Genomic DNA, 25,262 nt, shown 5'->3' on the forward strand with positions numbered 1-25,262 from the left:
GTCGTAACTATAAATTACTTTTGAACTGACAAATGTCATCACTGTACGCAAAGGTAGCCAGAAGATAAATCAGCATCTGCGGCTGTCTTAATAATCGTTGGATTTCCGCCATCGCATCTCCAACGTCGAATATTTTTCATTCGATCAAGCCTTATTGTAACAATTCGTCGCTCGCTAGATGGTTAGATGAGAAATATGTGCAAAAAACACAAGTTGTCATGCATTTGAATAAATGCCAAACACTATACTTTTGGAAATCAAATCTATTCTCAATAGGGGCTTTGTCATCGATCCCAAATCATCAGTTGGGTGTGCCAACTCTAGTTGTGCAGGTGCATCCCACCAGCCGTTGCAGCTGCTCCTTTGTTGGATCTCCTATGACAATTGAAGCAGAGATTAAATTTTGTTCCCAAAGACATCAATAATCAAACTTCAGCTCGGATGATACTATGATTCAGCAGCATCTTCCTAGAAAATCATAGGATGGGTGGATGCAAGTGGCTTGTGCATCCCACAGTTCATCAATTTGTCCTGCAAATGGAACAATTTCTCAACCACCATCTCCCAGCTCTGTCTGCGAATTGTTTCGGTTCCCAAATCAGGATTTCACAATTATTTGTCCCAATCGCAGACAAAAACATTGGAATTCTGACTTCAAGGTGTTCAATTCTCTTAGTGAAAACACTTAATCAAATCTAACAAAAATATTTTACGTTTGCCTTCAAATTCACTCAAGTTCAGCCTCTGTTTATTTATTTGTTTGTTGGCTTATTTATTTGTTCACTCAGTCTAATTTGCCTGACTATTTAATTCAGTTTTTGTTTCAAGTGGACGGTATTCGTAAAAAAAGCTATGGGAAAAAAGAAACAGTGTTATGTCATTCATGAGGACGTCGAGCGGAGACGAAAGTCTCCACACTGCATGGTTGGACCCGATCGAGTCCTCTTGTAATGACAAGGCAGCCTCTCGTCCTGTGGAGAAGAGAGGCCTCGGCGGCAGAATCACATTCGGCAGGAACAATGTCTTTTTTTACACAACACGTTTGTGAATGTTAACGCGACACATTTTATTTTCGTTTATTAACCTATTTGCGAATGAATCAATTTGCCGATCTCAGAATGCGGCTGTGAATTCACCCCCACCCCCCTCTTATGGGTAGAGAAAGAATGAGGAGGAGTGGGCTGTCCACATTCTCTGCTGGCAGACCACCCCGCCTTTGTCTTAGCGAAGCTCACACAACGCGCGTACATACACAACAATACATAAAAGCACACAATGCACGCACAAAAAGACAAAAGACAAAGACAAAGAACACGAAAGGGGAGACAAAAAGACACACACAAAGACGGCTCCCCCAAACACCCCCCTCCAGCTGACCACCCTCTGCCCCCTGGACAATAAAACTCACCCGAACTTCCAGAACTTCATTCGCTTCTGAAACTTTCCCGGTCTAACACTGCCGGAGGCGCGGAAGCGGACATATCTCAACCTGAGATGGCGTCGATCAGTCACGTACGAAACCTCCGTACATCGGCTCAAATTAAGGTGGTCCGCCTTGACCAACCACCACTTTTCAGTCACTGATTTCCTTGAGATGGCGTCGTTGACACAAAATGTAGTCTACCTGTGTACTTCTGCGTCCACTCATAGGTCACCTATGTCCCTGTCTCTTCTGAAAGAAAGTATTCACTATAGCCATTTGCATTCTCTTAGCAAAGTCAACCACCATCTGTCCTTCTGCGTTCCTCATCTGGAGTCCAAACCTGAGATGTTCTGTATGACTTCATCAATGTCCAACGAAAATGTTCCTTCTCCGCCAGCTCACATCCAACTTGTGGGGCATACCCACGAATAACATTTAACATCACACCTTCAATTTCTAGCTTCAGGGTCATCATTCTATCTGATACTCTTTTTACTTCCAAGACATTCTTAACAAACTCCTCTTTTAATATAACCCCAACTCCATTTCTCTTTCTGTCTTCACCATGATAGAACAACTTAAACCCTGACCCTAAACTTCTAGCCGTGCTCCCTTTCCACCTGGTCTCCTGGACACACAGTATGTCTTCTCTGCATCATTTCTCTGCCTTTACCTGTCATTGTTCCTACATTCAAAGTTCCTACTCTAGTTCTATACTCTGGGCGTTCCATTTCTCTCTTTTTCTCCGGGCGCACCTCCCTCCTCTCGACCAACAGTAGTCCATTTTCCACCGGCACCGTGAAGATCAACAGTACCAATGGCGGCCGTTGTTAACCCGGGCCTCGAATGATCCGGTGTGGGATTAAGAAGTTTGATTTGCATATTTGTTTTGGCAAAATAATTTACGTCGGAGACTCTTCCTGAAACAACCCTCTGTATTTATCCGGGCTTGGGACCGGCACAATAATACACTGGCTTGTGCCCCCTTGTGGCTACATTGTGAGTGTCCCTATAGTAGGAGTATCAATAATGAGGATGCTGTTCTCCAGGGGCTCAGACTTGAGACATTACAAATGGCTGAATGTTCGTCCCCGAGAGGAAAGGTCAATGGATCATGCCCTGCTCATTTCACTTGAGCCACAACGTCATTGTCGTGCGGAAGTGACTTATTTCAGGGACTGGGTTGCATAGCAAAACGCATAATCTGAGCATGACTAACGATTGAATAGCCTCTCAATGGTGACTTATAATAATAATAATAATAATAATAATAATAATAATAATACATTACATTTTAAGCACCTTTCAAAGCTCTCAAGGACACTTTACAGTTATAGGTACGACAGTAAATAAAATACAAACACAAATAGAATGCACTGAATAAAATACAATTATAAATAGGAACAAGAGAGAGAGCTACACAGAAAATGCAATTTTAAATAGTTGGGTTTTGAGATGGGACTTGAATGTGGGAAGAGAATCGATGCTACAAATATTGGAAGGAAGTGAGTTCCAAAGTTTGGGGGCAGAGCAGCTGAAGGTTTTGTCACCCATCCTGCTGAGATGGGCAGGGGGTTCACACAGAGGCGGAGGGAGGAAGAGGATCAGAGGGAACGAGAGGGAATAGAAATTTGAAAAAGGTCAGATAGGTATGGGGGGGCAAACACGACACCTCTCTTCCACCTTCTTCCCTTTCAATCTGCCTCTCTGAAATTAAATCCTGGTTTACCCATAACTTCCTCAACCTTAACAGCAAAAAAAAAAACTGAAATTCTCCTCATTGGTACCATATCCACCTTGATCAAAGCTAACAGTTTCTCTCTCACTATTGACAATTCGACCGTTTATCCCTCCCATCAGGTGAAAAGCCTAGGTGTCATTCTTGACAGCACACTATCTTTCCACTCCCATATACATCCACCTACGCAATATCAATAATCTTCGCCCGTCTCTCACTCCTCACACCACTGCTATCCTCGTTCATAGTCTTATCACCTCCGAATTGACTATTGCAATTCTCTTATCTTTGGTGTGCCTCAGAAACTTCTCCACAAACTTCAACTCGTCCAGAATTCTTCAGCCCGGATTATCACCAGAACTTCATCATTTCAGTCCCGTCCTCCAAGAGGTCCACTGGCTCCCGGTCAAATATAGAATCAACTTTAAAATTATTCTTTATACATTTAAAGCTATCCATAACCTTGCCCCCCATACCTATCTGACCTTCTTCAAATTTCTATTCCCTCTTGTTCCCTCATATCCTCTTCCGCCGCTGGAACTCACTTGCTCCCAAGATTCGTATCATCGATTATCTTCCCATCTTAAAACCCACCTATTTAAAATTGCATTTTCTGTGTAGCTCGCTCTCTTGTTTCTATTTATAATTGTATTTTATTTATTGCATTGTATTTGTGATTATATTTTATTTATTATGGTACCTATGCTTGTCTGTGACTGTAAAGTGTCCTTGAGAGCTTTGAAGACGCTTAAAATATAAAGTATTATTATTATTATTATTATTATTATTATTATTATTATTATTATTGGAATAATGAAGAAGGAGAATTACCTTCAAATTTTTCAAGAGAACCTAAAATCATCAGGCCGAAGATTGGGTCTTGGGCACAGTTTGGTGTTCCAACAGGACAATGACCCCTCTCAGACAAACATCAAAAGTGATAATGGAATGGCTAAATATGGCTACAAGTAAGGTTTTCGAATTGCCTTCCCAAAGTCCTGAATTAAAACCCATTGAGAACTTATGGACGCTGCTGAAGAAACAAGTCCATGACAGAAAGCCATCAAATTTAGCTGAATTGCATCATTGCTCTCAAGAGGAGTGGTCAAATATTCAACCAGTAGCTTGTGGTGGCTACGAAAAGCGCCTAATTGGAGTGAAAATGGCCAAGGTATATGTTACCAAATATTAGCGCTGGTGTATCTATATTTTTGACCAAGCTTATTTGATCACTTTTTTCTGTTTGTTGCGTTCTAATTCCTGTTTCTCATCTGGTTCGGTGTTCAACGAAGTTTTGTGATGAAATACCAGCGGGGATGATAGATGGTGAACAGGAAAAAAATAATTTATTCTCATGAAACAAAAGGAGCACATCTCTCGTCGGAGCGGGGAGCCAAGAGAACAAAGCCCGCCCCTCAACCTACTTTTAAATGTACACAGCAGCGATCTGTCGTCCAATCAGCTACGGACAATTGTGTTGGGAGAACATCAGACTGAAAGTTAATATTGTTACATTCTGCTTTCACAACTATTCAACTAATAAGCTTCATAGATCCATGTAGACTAAACTAAACATGCAATAACATAATACAGTGGGACCTCAACTTACAAACTTAATTGGTTCCCAGACAGAGTGTGTAAGGCGAAAAGGCAAAAAAAAGGCAAAAAACTAAATTTCCCATAGAAAACCATTAAAGTGGGAATAATCCGTTCCCGGGTTTCCATAAAATATACTTTTCAACTAAATATGCCTTAAAACTACACACAACATACCTTATTCTATGTATAATAAATGTGCTCTTGTATTGTAATGAAAGAAATACACTGCATTGTATCATAGTCACTTTATTTACATTTGTGATGGTCATTGATGGCTTGATGGAATGGCGTTGGAGGTCAAAGGGAATTGCTGTATGGAAAGAGAGGCACATTACATAAAGACTGTAATTAAATAAATAAACTGCGCTGTATTTTTTTTACCTCTTTGATGGTCGTTGATGGCTTATGGAAGGAGAGTCACCTTCCATAAGGACTGTTGGTAACTTAACCTCTGGTGCTGTTCGGTCGTGTGCTTCCCCCGAAGATCACTCCGCCAGCCGTGGTGGGTGTGTATTATGAAAATAGTGCTTATTATAAGGTTTAATTTTCAGAAATTTGACGTTTGTAAGACGAAAAGTTTGTAAGATAAGGTGTTTGTAAGTTGAGATCTCACTGAATGCACTAAGCCAAACATAGAATAACATAATATGTTTACTAATCTAGGCATGAAATAACATGTTTACTAATGTGCATAAGCACTCTATCACTGTTCACCCATTGTGAAGTCATAAAAGAAGCAAACTTCATGAATATTTATTGTGACAAAAAGTATCTGTTCCAAACACTCTATCAGAGAAAAATCTGAATTGTAGAAATAACTGGAAACTCAAGACGAGAACGCCGCGTAGGGCCCACGGCGTTCGCGTGTTTTGTGGGGTAGGGCAAGCGGTAGAACACCGGCGACCAAACGGTCTTAAATCAAAATGGTAAAAAAGTCTAAATCAATTGAAATGTTGAATAGAGACTCAGTGCGAAATGACTTGCAAATTATCTGATTCGGAAAGCCACGGTGGTGGGCAGGCTTGGGTCTTGGTCGCCGCTGTTCGACCAGTTGCTCTCTCCCCGGCCTTACCCCGCGCCGACACGCGGCCTGACCCCGCGATCCGCCACCTCGCCCCGAAGTAGAACGAATTGTCTCAAGGAGGCGCCATTGGCCCGCCACCGCGTTCTCGCCGCCACGATGCGAGATATATATATATATATATATATATATATATATATATATATATATATATATATATATATATATATATATAGATATATAGAGAGAGAGAGAGAGAGAGAGAGAGAGAGAGAGAGAGAGAGAGAGAGAGAGAGAGAGAGAGAGAGAGAGAGAGAGAGAGAGAGAGAGAGAGAGAGAGAGAGAGAGAGAGAGAGAGAGAGAGAGAGAGAGAGTACAACACAGCACAAAATACCATCGGTGATGAGAAACATTTTTGGCTAGTACTTGTAGCTCTTGATTAACGTTTGGGAATTTGGACCATCTACAGGTCAAAATAATATGACACAAGACAAAAGACACAGAGAGTAATTCAATGTTTCCTCTTTTTTGTTTGAAGCAGTTTTGAATGAAAGAGGAGATGATATCAGTGTTCTTTTCACCATTATATGACTTTTCATATCTTACAGGACAGTAGAAGACTATTTTCTGCCAAGAATTATCCAGCATGTCACAGGGCAGGTAAATAACTTGTATAAGGTGGTGGTAACTTGTATGGTGTTGTGCTTTCAATATAGCATCAAACTGCCTCTGTACTCATCAGGATACGGTCCCATTTGGGGACTGTGTGCTCTCCACCAAGGATACTTGTATTGGTACAGAGATGTGTGAAGAGTTATGGCACCCTTCGAGGTAAATTAACATTTTTTTCCACTGTTGAATGATCTATAATTTCAAATCAGCAATACACCAAATATTTGTTGATTCCTTACTCTTTTATTTAGCCCTCATAGTCAGATGGGTCTTGATGGTGTCGAAATCTTTACAAATTCCTCTGCAAGCCACCATGAGCTCCGCAAAGCAAACCAAAGACTCAACTTGGTGAAGTCAGCAACAGCAAAGGTAGATCAACTACAAACATTTCTATTTCACATGACTAACGAAATGAGAGGTGGCAGTGGTATTGTGTTGTCATATTATTTATTATTTAGTTTTTTTTTGTTCTTTTGACCTCAAGATCGCACCCGAGAGTTACAGCCTTTCCATCAGCTCCATTGTTTTGTTTTTCTACTTCTTTCTTTTCCTCTTCCTTTCATAACGTTGCTGCTATCAAATGTAAATGTATCCACTGCGAGATGAATAAAGGTACATCCAATCCAATCCAATTTCTGACCGGGTTGTTCAACAAGATCTTAGATGGTGATCAGATGCCTGAAGAATGGAGACAAAGTATATTGAATCAGAATGAGAATCATCTTTATTGCCAAGTATGTAGAACACACAAGGAATTTGTTTCCGGTCGAACACGCTGCACTAGTATCATCAGCAAAAAAATTGCAAAGAGGCACTATACAATTCCATTTGGGCTACTGTTCAAAGAGTTAATGGCTTGGGGGAAGAAGCTGTTTAAATGTCTGCTGGGGACCGTTTTTAGGGAACAAAGCAGATGTGCAGAGTTGTAGTAACAACAGTGGAATTAAGTTGATGAGCCATACAATGACACTATGGGAAAGAGTAATTGAAGCTAGACTAAGAGCAGAAATGAACATTTGTCAGCAGCACTATGGCTTCATGTGTTAAAAAGAGTACGACAGATGCAGTATTTGCTTTAAGAAAACTGATAGAGAAGTACAGAGAAGGTCAGAAGGAATTGCATTGTGTCTTTGTAGATCTGGTGAAAGTGTATGACAGGGTGCCCAGAGAAGAACTGTGGTGGTATTGCCTGGGGAAGTCTGGAGTGACATAAAGTATGTCAGAGCAGTGCAAGGCATGTACTCAACCAGGGGTCAGCTTTCAGCCCCTTCTTATTCGTTATAGTGATGGACATACTGACAGACAATGTTAGACAGGAATCTCCTTGGACGATTATGTTTGCAGATGACACTGTGATCTTTACTGAGAGGGAACGGGTGGTGGACACACTAGAAAGGTGGGGGTTTGCCCTGGAAAGGAGAGGAATGGAGATCAGTCGCAGCAAGATGGAATATATGTGTTTGAATGAGAAAATGAGTGATGCTACAGGGAGAATAAATAAAGAAGGTGGAGGATTTTAAATACTTGGGGTCAACTCTCCAGAGCAATGGGTAGGATCAGGAATGAATATATCAGAGGGACAACTTATATTTGAGGCTTTGGAGACAATGTATAATTTTCAACTAAATAAGACTTAAAACTACACACAATATACCTTATTCTATGTATAATAAATGTGCTTTTGTATTGTAATGTAAGAAATACACTGCACGGTATAATAAAGTCGTTTTATTTACCTTTGTCATGGTCATTGATGGCTTTATAGAATGGAGTGGCAGGTCAGAGAATTGCTGTTTGAAAGGAGTCACATTCCAATAAGGACTGTAATTAAAGAAATAAACTATGTTAAAATAAAGTTGTTTTATTTACCTTTGTGATGGTCGTTGATGGCTTGATGGAATGGGGTTCAGACTTCAGACAGAATCAGAATCAGAATCAGAATACCTTTATTCGTCCCGCAATGGGGAAATTTGCAGTCCACAGCAGCAATTGAAGAGGGATGGGGTTGGGGTGGGAGTGAAAGGATAGAAAACAAGATATTCTAAGCATAACAAAAATAAAAATGTCAACTGTATACTGTGCAAATGTAGATGTGCAAAAACCGTTCTATAAACAAGACTGTACATAGTGCAGAATCAAGAAATGCATTTAGATATATTGCAACAACCCATATTTACAAGTGTCCAGTTTTTTTTTTGTTTTTTTTTTTCACATGTGATCATTGGGAATTGTGAAGCCTGACAGCAGTCGGTAGGAACGAGCGGCGGTACCTCTCCTTCTTGCAGCGCGGGTGTAATAGTCTCTGGCTAAAGGAGCTACCCAGAGCTGTCAGGATGGGCAGGAGGGGGTGGGAGGGGCTGTCCGTCATAGCTTTTAGTTTAGCTAGCGTCCGTCTGTTGCCCACCTCCTCTAGAGAGTCCAGCGAGCAGCCCACGACAGAACTGGCCCGCTTGACAAAGCGCTCCAGTCTTTTTCTGTCCCGGGTGGTGATGCTGCCTGACCAGCAGACAATGCCATAGTGGATGGCTGATGCCACCACAGAGTCATAGAAAGTCTTTAGGAGTGACCCCTGAACTCCAAAAGACCTCAGTTTCCTGAGTAGGAAGAGGCGACTCTGTCCCTTTTTGATTAGGGCATCCGTGTTTGTTGTCCAGTCCAGTTTATTGTTGAGAGTAACACCCAGGTACTTGTAGGAGGTCACCCTCTCAATGTCCGAACCCTGGATGTTCAATGGTGCAGGTGACGATTGTTTCCTGCAGAAATCCACCACCAGCTCCTTGGTTTTGCCGGTGTTGATCTGGAGGTGATTCTGCTGGCACCAGTCCACAAAGTCCTTTGTCAGTCCCCTGTACTCCCTATCGTCTCCCTCTGTAATGAGGCCGACAATAGCTGAGTCGTCAGAGAACTTCTGAAGGTGGCAGGTTGGGGTGTTGTAGTTGAAGTCCGAGGTGTAGAGGGTGAAGAGGAATGGAGCCAGGACTGTTCCCTGCGGCGCTCCGGTGCTGCAGAGAAGCCTGTCCGACTCACAGTTCTTTACCCTCACGTACTGTGGCCTGTTTGTGAGGTAGTCTGTAATCCAGGATGTGAGGTGATGGTCGACTTCGGCATGCTGCAGCTTGTCCCCCAGTAGACTTGGCTGGATGGTGTTGAAGGCACTGGAGAAATCGAAGAATGTGATCCTCACCGTGCTCCCAGCATTCTCCAGGTGCAGCAACGCCGTATGGAGGAGGTAGATGACGGCATCCTCCACACCGATGCTGGGCTGGTAGGCAAACTGCAGCGGTTCCAGCGATGAGCTTGCCAGCGGTCGCAGGTGGGCGAGGACGAGTCTCTCCAGCGTCTTCATCAGGTGAGACGTCAGCGCCACCGGTCTGTAGCTGTTGAGCTCTTTGGGGTTGGCAATCTTGGGCACTGGGACCAGGCATGACGTTTTCCACAGCTGTGGAACTCTGCCCAGCTTCAGGCTCAGGTTGAACAAGTGCTGGACAATGTCACACAGCTGGTCGGAGCAGGTCTTGAGGAGTCGGGAACTGATGTCATCCGGACCTGCTGCCTTCCTCACCTGCATCCTCCTCAGTTGGTTCCTCACCTGCGCAGTTGTGACAGACAGGCAGGAACCAGGAGGCAGAGTGGCGGCTGAGGGTGTGGCAACGGTTGGGAGGGCAGATGTTGGTTGCGGAAAGCTGGTCGTGAGAGGGGGCAGGGAGGGTAAGGCCACAGTGAGAGTTGGTGCAGGTGCAGCTACAGGGGAGTTTGACGGTGGGCCGGGGGCGGCTGGCGTCTTGTCAAACCGATTGAAAAAGCGGTTGAGTTCATCTGCCCAGTCCTTGTCTTTTTCGTTCAATGTCACTGGGCTTTTGTGGCCTGAGATGTTTTTCAGGCCCTTCCAGACACCAGCGACATTGCTGGCTTGCAGCTGCTCCTCCATTTTCATCCTGTAGGCCTTCTTCCCCTCTCTGATCTTCCTCCTCAGTTGGATCTGCACGGCCTTCAGTTCCTCTCTGTTGCCCGACACAAAAGCCCTTTTCTTCTCCTTCAGGAGGACTTTTATGTCGGGATTAATCCATGGTTTGTTGTTGGCAAAACACCGCACAGTCCTGGTGGGTACGGTGTTTTGTTCACAAAAGTTAATGTAGTCTGTGATGGTGTTGGTGAGTGAGTCAATGTCTTCCCCATGAATCTCAGTAAAGAGCTCCCACCTGGTTGAATCAAAACAGTCCCGCAGAGCTTCTTCAGCTTCTGTGGACCATCTTTTGATCGTGCGGGTCACAGCTGGTTGCCTCTGGACAAGGGGTTTGTACACAGGCTGGAGATAAACCATATTGTGGTCTGCTCTTCCGAGAGGGGGGAGGGGGGAGGGTTTGTATGCATCCTTGGCGTTTGAATAAAATAGGTCCAATATGTTATTGTCTCTGGTGGCACAAGTTACATACTGTGTGAATGTTGGGAGGGAGAATTTCAGGGAAATGTGATTGAAGTCCCCTGAGATGATAAACAAGGCGTTGGGGGACTGGGTTTGCAGCTTGTTTACAACAGATATGAGGGCATCGGAGGCAACCTCTTCTATTGCCCCAGACCATGGGTGGCCAACCAGTCAGAGATGAGGAGCCATTTTATTATGTTACTGCAACGAGCCACACAAACACACACACACATACATACACACACACACACACACACACACTCACAATGCTTGGACGGACACACACATGCAGACATAGTCATGCGCAGACACGAACACACACACATACACGACCATGCACACACGAACATTGCATGCACGACGAGCAACAGAGCTTGCTACAGTATTTTCATGACTGTAAGTCTTAAAAGTCCTCCAAAATGTGCAGCGCGCCCTATGGTCATGAAAATACGATACATAGGAATGAATGGTGTCACGTTCCGAATGAGGCAGAAAGTAACCGACTCGTCGAAACGAAGTGGGATGTTTGGATCCCCAAGCAGGCGACAGAGACAGAAGATCATTGCAGGGTGTTTATTAACGTAACAAATGGTGCTGGTCCAAAAACAGGTGAACCAGCGGAATCGTAAGAAATAAACTAACCGGCGGTGGTGCAAAAATAGGAACAATCCCGAAAGAAGGCAGCCGGGACGCGGGGGGGAAAAACTCGGACCGGATCAACACACGCACCAAAGCTGAGAAAGACAGGATACGGGCGAGATTGCGGCTAACAATCACCTCGGGTGAAGCAAACTCTTGTGCTTGCAAGTCCAAGACACTGGCGAGGTGCGAGGCGTCGAAATCATGTCACTGGTGAGGTGACAGCGACTCGTTGAAATGTCCCAGTATCGGTGATCAGATCAGACAGCAGCTGGCGGAGGACGGGAGCAGCGACCCCGCCCCAGCTGTCAACTCGCAGGTGAAAGCATCGAGTAAATAACGCCTTTGTGTAGCAATGTTGGACTTAGCATATCTGTACCGGGCTCTTTATTTATATAATGGTAGTAGAAAGTTACTCTCAGGGAAGTGACACACAGCGATGTGTCAAGCTGAGATTTAAAGGACAGCCGCGGTGCGCACCTGTGACATCAGAAATGCACACCTCGTTTGTGTTTCTCACTGATCTCTTTCTTCTCCTCGACTATAATTTTGTTTTGTGTTTTCTTTGGTTGAACACGAGCATGTGGTGCGGTCTTTTTCGGTCCCATAAACGCCAAAGTATCGTTGAACACGATCGAAGTGTGCACTCATAGAAAGGGGGTGTGGAAAGGTAGGCCGGCTGGGATGCTGTTCGGTCGTGTGCTTTTGTGTTCTTCCGCCGAAGATTACTCTGCCAGCCGTTGTTCGGGGTGTGTATCACGAAAATAGTGCATTTGCCAAGGTCTAAGTTTCATAAATGTAACGTTCGTAAAACGAAAAGTTCGTAACGCAAGGTGTTCGTAAACCAAGGCCCCACTGTATTGCTATATGTTGTGTTGTCGATTACATGTGAAAAATACATTGGCCGACTTGCATCTAAATTACAGCTGCAGGTGTGGGTTTAATTGCTGCCTTCCACCAGGTGGGGCCAAGACTCTCTCTGGGTGGAGCCATCTTAGGGGGATGTATTTGCCCTCCAGGACACTGCCTCTCGTGACATTGCACATCCCCCCCTTGAGACCGACGTCCTCGGCGGGGTGAAACATGCGAAACAGGCCAGGAAGGCCTCCCTTCGGGAGAGGGCATCCGCATTGCCTTGGCGCTTGCCAGCCCTGTGGACCACAGAGAAGTTAAAGGCCTGCAGACTCAAGAACCACCTTGTTACTCTGCTGTTGGTCTCCTTGTTCCTGGCCATCCATTGGAGAGGAGCATGATCAGAGACCACTGTGAAACGTCTTCCCAGGAGATAGAAGTGCAATGACTCCAGCGCCCATGTAATGGCCAGGCACTCATTCTCCACTGTGGAATAATTCTTTTCCCTGGGCAACAGCTTCCTGCTAAGGTACAGGATGGGATGTTCCTCTCCTCCATGTACTTGGGAGAGTACAGCCCCCAGACCAACTTCTGATGCATCCGCTTGCACCATGAAGTCCTTGCTGAAGTCTGGTGCCACCAGGATCGGGCTGGAACATTACGCCTGTTTTAGATTAGCGAAGGCCATTTCGGCCTCCACTTCACCAATCGGGAGTGTTTTTTGGTCGTCAATTCTGTCATGGGGGCTGCTATAGTAGCGAAGTCAGCGATAAAGCGTCTATAGTAGCCAGCCATGCCTAAGAACGACCTCACCTGCTTCTTGGTAAGGGGTTGGGGCCAATCTCGTATAGCCCGTAGTTTTGCTTCTTGAGGCTTCACCAGCCCCCGTCCTATAGTGTAGCCCAGGTAGTTGGTCTCGCCAAATGCCAACCTGCACTTTTTCGGGTTCGCTGTGAGACCTGCTTTTCTGAGGGAGTCAATCACCGCTTGCACTCGGGGTAAGTGACTCTCCCAGTCGGGACTCTGTATGACGACATCATCTAAATATGCTGCTGCGTACCTCTTGTGGGGGGTGAGAATCCGGTCCATTAGGCGCTAAAACGTGGCGGGTGCTCCATGGAGACCAAACGGGAGCCTGGTGTATTGGTAGAGCCCCTCAGGTGTGGCGAAGGCTGTCTTCTCCTTTGATGCCGGGGTCAGGGGCACCTGCCAATAACCCTTTGTGAGGTCGAGGGTGGTGATGAAACGTGCCTGTCCCAGGGAGTCAATAAGATCATCAACACGAGGCATCGGGTACGCATCAAGTTCAGACACCTCATTCAACCTCCGATAGTCGTTGCAGAATCGTATTGACCCGTCTGGCTTGGGAACCAACACGATCGGACTTGCCCAGGCACTTCGGGACTCCTCAATTATTCCAAGTTCCAGCATCTTCCGTATCTCCTCTTGAATAGCTGCCTTACGGGCCTCCGGCACCCGGTATGGACGTTGGTGGACTGTTTTCCCAGGTGTGGTGCGTATCTCGTGTTGCACCACGTCCGTGTGTCCAGGTATGGAGGAGAAGACGTCTTGGTTACGCTCAACCAATTCGAGGGTCATCTGGCGTTGGTGTGGGGACAAATTGGGACCCGTCTGGACGTCTCCTCTGGTCGGTTCCTTCGCCTCGCTGGGGGGTAGGCAACTAAACAGCGCCTCTCTGGCATGCCATTTCTTCAGGAGGTTAACGTGATAAATCTGCTCCGGTTTCTTCTTACCAGGTTGCCTCACCTTGTAGTTTACCTGCCCCACGCGTTCGATGACCTCAAAGGGCCCCTGCCAGGATGCCAGGCACTTGCACTTCACGGTTGGTACCAAGACCAGCACTCGGTCCCCTGGCTTGAACTCTCGAGGCTGGGCAGGTCTATTGTAGGAGGCTTGCTGCTGTCGTTGGGCCGCTTCCATGTGTTCTCGCACTATGGGGTAAATGGCCTTCATCCTTCCCCGCATGTCCCCCACATGCTCGATGAGGGTACGTTGTCGGCACGGCTGCTCTTCCCAAGCCTCTTTGGCGATATCCAGCAGTCCCCGGGGCCTGTAAGAATACAACAACTCAAAGGGTGAGAAACCGGTAGAAGACTGTGGTACCTCCCTCACGGCAAACAGCAAGTATGGGAGCAGTTGATCCCAGTTTCGGCCCTCTTCTTTGATAACTTTCCTCATCATGGCCTTGAGTGTTTTGTTGAATCGCTCTACCAATCCATCTAACTGTGGGTGGTAGATGGAGGTTCTCAGCTGCTTGACCTTGAGCAGGGCACACAGGTCCTTCATGACCTTGGACATAAAGGGGGTTCGCTGGTCGGTCAGTATCTCCTTTGGGATCCCTACCCGGCTGGCGAGAGCAAACAGTTCCTTTGCGATCTGCTTTGTGGTAGCCTTTCTGAGGGGGACAGCTTCTGGGAACTGGGTGGCATAATCCATCATTACTAAAATATACTGGTGTCCCCTAGCACTTTTTGGTAGGGGTCCGACTATGTCCAGCCCAAGCCTCTGAAAAGGGGTCTCAATGATGGGTAAGGGAATTAGTGGGTTTCTGTATGTGGGCTTGGGCGCCACCTGTTGGCACTCGGGGCAAGAACGACAATAGTTCTCCACATCCTTGTGCACCCCTGACCAGAAGAACCGTTGCAAGATTCTCTCTTTTGTCTTTTCCACCCCTAGGTGTCCCCCTAGCAGGTGTGTGTGTGTCAAGTCCAGCACTGTAGCTCAGTGTGGCTGTGGTACAAGAAGTAGTTCGCGTACTTCATCATTTTGCTTCATAACCTGGTATAATAACCCCCGATCAACCGCGAAATGGGGGTATGTGGGGCTTGTCCTTTCCCCCAGTACTACACCCTCTAAAACCTGCACATTCTTCATGGCGTTGGCAAGGGTAGGATCCTGTAACTGGGCTGTACCATACCGTGTTGATCCGTGTTGATGGCGAAATTAGAAGGAAAACACATAAATAACGCGATGGTGAATCGTTGTGTGTTGCACCAAGACAACTATTTGATATTTGCTGACACAAATTCCCAGCTGACAAATCAGCCCATTTCCAATGGAGCTTGGGCGCCATCTTCTGCATTTTCTGGGTGCTACATTGCTGTCATTGACGGCTCGAATTGGTATGGGAGGACTCCTTAATTCAATTGCAAACATTTATGCTTTCGTCTTCAGAATTTGAATCATATTCATAACTGGATGAGTAAAGAGAAAGCATCTTCTCCGAATCGGAAGCCATTGGTTTAATTCTCGAGCAAGGCAAGACCTCTTGGCGTGACGTTACGAACAAGGGGGTGGGACCTTCTGAAACTGGCTATTTCCGGATTCATTTTGAAGTCATTTTTATTGGTATTTTTCATTTAACTAAAAATATCAGCCTGCCTGTTTTGGGTATTTTAGATGCTATAAAATGTTTTTCTGATATCAGTGGGAAACACACAAAGATGGTGCCGGTTGTCCTTTAAATGTAGTGTGTACAAACCTCATAGCACAGTAAGTACACTACAACCCAATTTATTAACTGTCTTTCAAATGTGAAAAATATCCCTGATCAGTTAATACATTTGTCTCAAGTAATATGCAAGATATGGCGTTTACATACTATTTCGCAGATACTTGGAGGAGGAAATTAAAATGGATTAAAATAACATGCACTGTGATTTATCAAGATTGCGGCTGTTTTGAATAAGTTTCTATCGAAGGGGCAAAGTTAAATAAATCAACATTTATTGAAAAATGGAATCACTTACAACATTCAAAACACATTATTACACAACGAAATATTCAAGCTCAATAATACCTACTTGTGTTAAATTCCACAAAATCATGGATGGTTTGTCCTGACCGTGCGCTCTACAAACTTTCCACTAACGCCCTCGCCTTCACGCGCAAACAATACACGTGTACCGTCGCCGAGCACACAGACATAGGCTACCTGCAGTTGAAATTTGCATACTCGGCACGGCAGCCAATCAGAAGCCTGCTTCTTTCTTCCGGACTTTCGCAAGCGTTCTAAGGTCGTGCATTTGCATATCATTTTACAAAATAGATGCACAGAACCTCAGCCCAGAAGAAAGATTCAAAAGAAGCTAACAACATATGTGACGCTACAAAACGTAAATTTACATTAAACCGTGACTGTAAACTGTACGTGAGACTTATGAAAGGGGCTTAGTTGCTTGTAGCAAGCAATGCAAACGTTGCATTGTGCACCATGATGCCAAAAGACTACTGCAACAAAATCTACTCTGTCGATTTGTCGTACATTATACTCTTTCATAACTGCCACAGTTTCAGTGCAGATCAAACAGACACTTGAATTCTTTGAAGAAATATTCACTTTCCCACCGTGTCTGAAATTTTTTGCACTCACTTTCTACCTTTCGCTTCTTTGGTTCTGCCATGTTTAGTAACGGGTAAATTTTGTCTGGGATTGGCCTTTTTGGTGGAGCAACTGCCTTGATCAACAGTAGCTCCCCCTGGTGTTAAAACTTAGAAGTGTGGGCAAAATTTGAAGTGCGGGCCATATTCCATTCTGTTTATAAAATTTCTTGCGGGCCAATTAAAAATGGACTGTGGGCCGCAGTTGGCCCGCGGGCCGTAGTTTGGACAACTCTGATTTAGCTGTTTTATGAAAATCGCCTCTTTTACTCCCCATCTGAATACAAACTATCTATTATCTGTTATCAGAATCTATTATCTGTTTTCAGAACCCTCCAGCATCGGGCTAAACTAATACCAACAAGCGTTGAAGGCAGAGAAAAGAAGTCAAAACATATCCGGAGAGCACTTACAAACTGTGGGTACACTCAGTGGTCGTTTAACAAATGTCAGAAAGAAAGAATAGGGAATGAAACCAAAAATTCTCAAGATACAAAAAGGAGAGGAGTAGCAGTACCTTACATTGCAGGAGTTTCAGAAAAACTACAGAGTACTTTGGCAACACAAAATTCCTACTTATTTCAAACCGATTAACACTTTAAGGCAAAAATTAGTGCATCCAAAAGATAGGCTGCGAAATGAAAAAAAAGTAATGTAGTTTATTCAGTATATTGTAGAATGAAAATAAAGTAAAGTAAGTAAAGAGCAATACATTGGGGAGACTAAACAAATTCTCAAAAAAGACTATCAACATCGCAGGGATAATACTAGTGGGCCTCAATCGGCAGTACTTATGCACCTAAAAGCTAGCAACCACTCATTGTCCATTATAGCTTTTAGTTTAGCAAGCGTCCGTCTGTTGCCCACCTCCTCCAGAGAGTCCAGCAAGCAGACCAGGACAGAACTGGCCCTCTTGACAAGGTGCTCCATTCTTTTCCTGTACTGGGTGGTGTTGCTGCCTGACCAGCAGACAATTCCATAGTGGACGGCTGAAGCCACCACAGAGTCATAGAAAGTCTTTAGGAGTGACCCCTGAACTCCAAAAGACCTCAGTTTCCTGAGTAGGAAAAGGCGACTCTGTCCCTTTTTGATTAGGGCATCCGTGTTTGTAGTCCAGTCCAGTTTATTGTTCAGAGTAAAACACAGGTACTTGTAGGAGGTCACCCTCTCAATGTCCGAACCCTGGATGTTCAACGGTGCCGGTGAGGATTGTTTCCTGCAGAAATCCACTCCCAGCTCCTGGTTTCCCCAGTGTTGATCTGGAGGTGATTCTGGTAGATGATGGCATCCTCCACACCGATGCTGGGCAGGTAGGCAAACTGTAGCGGGTCCAGCGATGAGCTTGCCAGCGGTCGCAGGTGGGCGAGGACGAGTCTCTCCAGCGTCTTCATCAGGTGAGACGTCAGCGCCACTGGTCTGTATGTGTTGTGCTCCTTTGGGTTGGCAATCTTGGGCACTGGGACCAGGCATGACGTTTTCCACAGCTGTGGAACTCTGCCGAGCTGCAGGCTCAGGTTGAACAAGTGCTGGACAATGACACACAGCTGGTCGGAGCAGGTCTTGAGGAGTCGGGAACTGATGTCATCCGGACCTGCTGCCTTCCTCTGGGGTTGGGACAGATGTGAAGAGAGAAGTCACATCGTAAGATGCCAATGTTTCCTCAGGTTCCAATATGAGGTCTTTGATCCTCTCTACAAACCCTGTGGTGTTCTCTACGTGATATTCTGTGTTACAACCAACGGAGCTCAGATAGTTTTTAAATATTTGGCTACATTGTATGTAGAGGAGTCAATGCTACAAACAATGGGTCTGAGGGGGAACCCTTCTTTATGTATTTTTGGCAGGCCGTAAATACATGGCCGCTCCCAGGTATAATCTAAAATACATCCATTTGTCTATATGTTTTCCTTTCTCTAACCTTTGGAGACAGTCGATCATTTCTTTCTTGTAGCTATTGGAAGGGTCTTTGTAGTTGCTCATAAGTGTAAGAATCACTGATTAACCTATTCGTTTTGTCTTAATAATCTGATGTGTTGAGAAGCACTGTACATCTACCCTTGTCTGGTGGCAAAATAGTAATATTTTTATCCTTTTGTAGAATAGTTAACGCCTTTCTTCTAATGTTATGTTGGACGGAGGTGGTTTGGCACTTCTAAGAAGGGCTGATATTTCAATGCGTAGATCATCTGCCTCTGCATACGAACGTTTGTTAATAGCTGATTCAGTAGCTCTGATGTAGTCTATTGTAGGTATTGTTTTAGGAGTTACTGAGAAATGTAAACCTTCGGTTAATACCGCCTTTTCTATCTCTGAGAAATCTCTGTCTGACACATTTTTGATCCAATTCTCTCTTGAAATCTGCTCATACCTATTTTTTCCCTTGTTTACAAGTAGCTGTGATTGTTTCTGTGAAAGTAATTTTGGAAATGTACCCTTTTCTTTTTCCTTGGTTTTGCTGTGGTGCAGGCTCAGGGGGTATTGAGCCTTTCCCGTTGCTGGTCCCACACTCTAGAATGACCTGCCAATGAATATTCAGAAAGCCCCCTCCCTGCCCATCTTTGAAACCCCTCTCAAAACTCACTTGGACTCTTTGGGATTGGACTCAGCATGATTCCGACTTGAACTTGGTTTCGCTCCCTGGTGCTTTCTACTAACTTTGTGAATCTTTATTTTTTTTGATATGATACCTGTCCACGTTTAGTGCTTTGTTGCAGCTTCAGCTATTGTTAACGTTCCATATAAATCAATATGTATTGTATTGGATTGTATTTTGTGAAGTCCAGATTTCATTGAATTTATTTGGCAAATAATGAAAAATGTAATAACACAACAGAGATCCTGAACTGGTGAAACACAGAAGCTGTTCACCACGTTCTTTTTGTTGTTCCTCTTATTCCTGTTCTTCCTGTTGTTCTTGCTCTTCTTGGTCTTGTTCCTGTTCTTGTTCTTGTTATTCTTATTCTTATTCTTATTCTTATTCTTATTCTTATTCTTATTCTTATTCTTCTTATTCTTATTCTTATTCTTATTCTTATTCTTATTCTTATTCTTATCCTTAATTCTTATTCTTATTCTTATTCTTATTATTATTCTTATCCTAAAAAATATATGAACATTTATAAAGCGCAATGTAAATCAATATGTATTGTATTGTATATGCAACTGCACATATCCTGCCTAAGTTGACTGTGCTATTTATAGAAAAATATAACATTGAACTGTAGATATAAGTATGTGTGCAACAGCAAATAGCATCCAAAGTACACAAACTCAAAAAAAAAAAACTAATTACAACATTTATGAAATTAACAATCAACTTTGCTCTAATGAAGTTCATTCATGTCACCACAATCTTCATGACGGAATCACAAGTTGCAGCGCAGTATCTGTCTGCTTGTGTATTGGGCAGTGCCCTGTTCATCCATCTCCCAGTGCATGTGTGCATCTTATTAGACCCGAGACGCGGCCATCTTACTCAGGGCCTCGTCAGTTCTGTTGCTAGCCAGCATTGACAGGCCCAGGTGTAACTCTTCCATAGTTTGGTGCACTTTCCAGAAAATATCCTCCCCCATTGTAATCCCTTTCAGGCTTTGGATGGCTCCCAGCTCCTCGCATATCTCAAAGTTTACGCAAACCTCATAAATAAAAATTGGAAGTTGAGGTGTGTCCTGCACTTACATGATCTCATTCAGTGCTAATGAAGCTCGAACAGATGACCTTGGCGTACATTTGTATTTTTCTACTTTTTCTACTTTTTAGTTGTGACAATTTGCTTGCATTTGACCTTGAAAGTTCTCATATTGTTGTTGTGACAGGATTCATAGTGTCTCCACTTATTGTATTCTTTGAATACCACCACCACATCTTGACAGATGAGATACACATCATTTTCTTTGCGTTGAAAAAAAATGTTTGTCCACATTGGGTTCAACACCCTCTATTTTTGTATTACTTGCACAAACACACACACACACACAGTTGAAAATGTCGAAACACTTCAACAAACTTGTTCACAAATCCGACACTTTTTTAAGAATAACATTTTTTAACATACATAGATCCAAAAACAATGATGGGTGAAAAATGCTAGGTGGGATAAACATTAAAAATATTTAAATTCAATATATAGTGCATCGATATGATTCAATACAAGCCAATGCATTTTCAAGTGCTATTTCCATCAATGGGCGCCATTTCTCTTCGGCCAGTCACTGAGGACAATTCTAATAGAGCGTACCTGCCAACTACTCTGGTCTTGCTGTAAAAATTATGGTTTTCATTATCACATTCCAGGTTACATTGTAATAATGAACATTACATTTTAATAATGAAAATTACGGTTTCCAATAAAACGAGTAAAAAAATCAAAATAGTAAATACTCAAGGTTCATTTTAATACATGAAAACAGGCGATCGGCACAGTGCCAGCTGTTAGCTTCCTTTAAATGAATTGAACATGCGAGTGGTATGGGTCTTTCCTGGAATCCAGAGTGACGGCTCATTCTTGGAATCGAGACTCAAGTGCATCATTCTTATCATTGTCGTGTAATGGCATCAGGCGGAGAAAAATCAACAAAAAGTGTGAAAAGTCACACACAAGTTACAGTCATTTCGTGAGTAATAGTCCCAAGAAGGTTTCTTCAGCCGACTAGCCTGTTCGGATTATTCATAGGGATATATAAATAGGGCCGATACGACCAGAAAGACTAGTTCGCTGATGAAGTTTCTTGGATAAGAAGCGAAACGTCCGACACCTTAAAAAAAGTACAGACGACGGCTGAAGAAACCTTCTCATCGATGGACCACTCCTGAATGACTGAGAGCTTACACAGATGTCCAATCAGAGCACCATTCCTCTTTTTCCTCACATCTGCGAGCAGGTTGAATCCAGGGCACAACTGACCCATTGTCAAACATCACCCGCCTCCAACGAGCTTCCTAATGTCCGTCCATATTGTCATTTCCTCCACATTAAATGCACCTTTCATATCAAAAGTATTCATAATCACTCAATTAGCAAAATCTTTGTTGTCAATAAGTGTATGACAATTTTATATATAGATTTTTATTAGGTTTTTATCCTACACAATGTGCCACCAGGTTATGCTGTTGCTTGAGTTAGGCAATTTTATGGCTTAGTAGCAGCTGACGTTTTATTTTGAGATATGTATGGGAGTACTGCATGCATACAGTATGAGTGTTTCATTAATGTATGAGTGCATTTCAGTAGTGTGTACGTGAGCATTTCAGGAGCCTGTCTCAAAACATTTTAATGTGAATTGAGCTATTCCTCAATTATCAAAGTCAAAGTCAGCTTTATTGTCAAACGTGCTAATATGCATGACATACAGCACAAATGAAATTAATGTCCTCTCGGACCCAGCATGCAAGACATGCAAGGCACTTATAACGTGGCTAAAAGACATACAATTGACAACAGACAATACTTGTAATTTCTGTATGTAAAGTGAGGTAGTGTCGTCTTGAACACTCTCTCATATTCCCTTTCTGACAAATTTTCAGTTGGATTGATTTATTTGTGTAGTGCAGTGTCAAATGACTGAACCGAACAATCACCCTGTATTCCGGATCTTAGAAGAATGTCATTTTTTTCACACAATATTCTTTCATTCATCCATCCATCTTCTGCCGTTTATCTGGTGACGGGTCGCGGCGGCAGCAGCTTCAGTCGTGAACCCCTGACTTCCCTCTCCCCAGCCACTTCTTCCAGCTCGTGTTGGCGGATCCCAAGGCGTTACCTGGCCAGCTGGGAGACATAGTCTCTCCAGTGTGTCCTGGGTCGTCCCTGGGGTCTTCTGCCCATGGGGCAGCCCGGAACACCTCGCCAGGGAGGCATCCAGGAGGCATCCTAATCAAAATCAGAATCAGATGCCCGAGCCACCTCAACTGGCTCCTCTCTATGTGGGGCAGAAGTGGCTCGACTCTGAGCCGCTCCCAAATGACCGAGCGTCTTACCTTATCTCTAAGGGAGAGCCCTGCCGCTTGTATCCGGGATCTCGGTCACGACCCATAGCTCGTGACCATCAATGAGGGTTGGGACATAAATCGACCGGTAAATTGACAGTCTGCAAAATTATTTAAAAATAAATAAATAAATACAAATCTAGGGCTGCCCGGTAGCTGAGTGGTGAGCACACCGGCTTCACAGTGCAGAGGTCGCCGGTTCGCGTCCCGGTCCGGCCTCCCTGTGTGGAGTTTGCATGTTCTCCCCGGACCCGCGTGGGTTTCCTCCGGGTCCTCCGGTTTCCTCCCACACTCCAAAAACATGCACGGCAGGCAGATTGACCACTCCAAATTGTCCCTAGGTGTGAGTGTGAGAGTGACTGTTGTATGTCTTTGTGTGCCCTGCGATTGGCTGGCAACCAATTCAGGGTGTCCCCCGCCTCGTGCCCGAAGACAGCTGAGATAGGCTCCAGCAACCCCCGCGACCCTAATGAGGAATAAGCTGTACGGAAAATGAGATGAGATGAATAAAAATCTTGTTTGAATAAAAGAAACCTTAAATATGTATTTCAGGTTAAACACAGATTGCAGTAAAACAGAAATTTAACATGCAACTGCAACAATGAGAACAAATGAAAATAGGGGATTTAAAAAGCATAACGTGTTTTTTTTTTTTTAATGTGCCTATACACCAAATACGTTTGAATTGCCTCTAAAGGTAATTGGAGGTTTAAAATACACAGCTTGAGCTCACTCTGCAGAAGAGGGGGCAAGGTGAGCAGTGGCTCTTTTGCATGAGACATGACCTTAAGAAACATCATTTCATCTCGATCAGAATCAGAAAGCCTTCAATAGTCCCAATCAATTATGATTTATTTTGGGTTTTTCAATGGAGTGGCTCACCTAAAATTGTTGTTTCCTTACAAAAAAATGGAGCTTAGACTGTTTCTCATCCAGATGTGCATACCTAGAAATAAAAGCTGAAAGCAGTATTTCAAATGGATCTAGGATTGTTAAATGTGTCCTATCATTGTTAAAAATGTCGTATGATTGTCATTCTATTACAGTCTTTGTATTTTTGGTGCCCTTACAGAGTGGAGGAATTTATCTTTATGCAAATCAGAGAGGTTGTGATGGAGATCGACTGTATTATGATGGCTGTGCCATGGTGGTCATCAATGGGGACGTTGTGGCACATGGAGCGCAGTTTTCTTTAACTGAGGTGGTAAGTCTGGAAATTAAGAATTAATGCTCTTTATTTTTGTGGGATCTGATCTCCACTTTACACATCATCCTGACATTCCGTATGGACACGATTGTCTTCAATTAACGAAGCAAAGAAGAAGCAGATGTCTTTTGTAGTGCAGTGCCCAATATATTTTTTTTACCAGTAACCTAATACCTTATTGTGGGATTTATTATTGATAGTCGTCATTGTCATTGTATCTAATCAAGTAGATTTGGGCTGAGTTTAATTTACTCTGTAAAGTCAATTTAACATGAAGTAAATATCCTCTGTCAAATAACTTCCACACTCCATTCAATTAAAACATGACTAATACACATTGTGGGCTCAAAGTAGCTCTGAAACATTTAAAGGACAACCAACATCACTTTTTTGTTTCCTAACTGACATCAGAAAAACGTTTTATAGCATCTAAAATGCCCAAAACACGCAGTATGATATTTTTAGTCAAATGCAAAACACCAATGTGTTTTGTGTCACCGATGTGTGTCAACCAGTGTCTAAAAACTTCAATTTCAAACCGGAATTGGCCAGTTTCAGAAGATCCCGCCCACTTGTTCGTGGTGTCATGCCAAGACGTCTTGCCTTGCTCGAGAATCAAAACAACGGCTTCCGATTCGGAAAAGATGCGTTCTTGTTCCTCATCCAGTTATGAATATGATTCTAATAGTTCTGAAGAGGAAAGCATACATGTTTGCAATCGATTAAAGAATTTATTCCGGTCATTTTGATGCATCTGGAGAGAAATGTACTGACAAACTCTTTACGTCTGTGTAAGCTCTCAGTCGTACAGGAGTGGTCCATCGATGAGAAGGTTTCTTCAGCCGTCGTCTGTACAAATTTGAAGGTTTCGGACGTTTCGCCTCCTATTCAAGAGGCTTCGTCAGCGAACTAATGTCTGACTGGTCGTATCGGCCCTATTTATATATTCCTAATGTCCAGACATGGCGGCGCCGGAAAGAGCTATGATATGTCCCTACTCTCAGGTTGGGGGGAGCAGAGGACCACTCCCTGTGGCCCCACTGATTGTTCCTACATTCCTGACTAACGACTGGCCTATACGATTGTTGCCTAACCTGTTTTGCCTAAGCATTGTATGAACGATACAAATTGAACCTCACCCCACCAGACCGGTTTAATGAAGGATTTTATTGTTTTATAAGAATTGTTTCTTTTACCCCCCTTTCAAACTACAGTAAAGTCTCGTTATATCGATATTCAAGGGAGTCCGAAAAAATATCGATATAACCGGGACTATCGATATATCCGACCCTGTTTGCATGT

General features: G+C 43.8%; 1 protein-coding gene across 7 annotated transcripts in view; it reads left to right on the top strand.

The window, feature by feature from the left end:
* nadsyn1 (NAD synthetase 1) overlaps positions 1-25,262 on the top strand; it is a 147,366-nt gene that overhangs the window by 61,242 nt on the left and 60,862 nt on the right. For 6 of the 7 annotated variants that reach the window (XR_016114424.1, XM_088991802.1, XM_088991805.1 and 3 more), the window contains 4 exons: positions 6,390-6,441; positions 6,524-6,612; positions 6,705-6,822; positions 23,826-23,957. Coding sequence is in view for 6 of the 7 variants with exons in the window: in XM_088991802.1 (XP_088847928.1) it covers positions 6,390-6,441; positions 6,524-6,612; positions 6,705-6,822; positions 23,826-23,957 (391 nt within the window). In the remaining variant the exon portion in view is untranslated. The remainder of the gene's footprint in view (positions 1-6,389; positions 6,442-6,523; positions 6,613-6,704; positions 6,823-23,825; positions 23,958-25,262) is intronic. The other variant, XM_088991803.1, reaches the window with a different exon arrangement.

The sequence above is a fragment of the Hippocampus bargibanti genome, linkage group LG03, assembly GCF_051943395.1.
Source record: "Hippocampus bargibanti isolate YZ-2025 linkage group LG03, ASM5194339v1, whole genome shotgun sequence".
NCBI lineage: Eukaryota > Metazoa > Chordata > Actinopteri > Syngnathiformes > Syngnathidae > Hippocampus > Hippocampus bargibanti.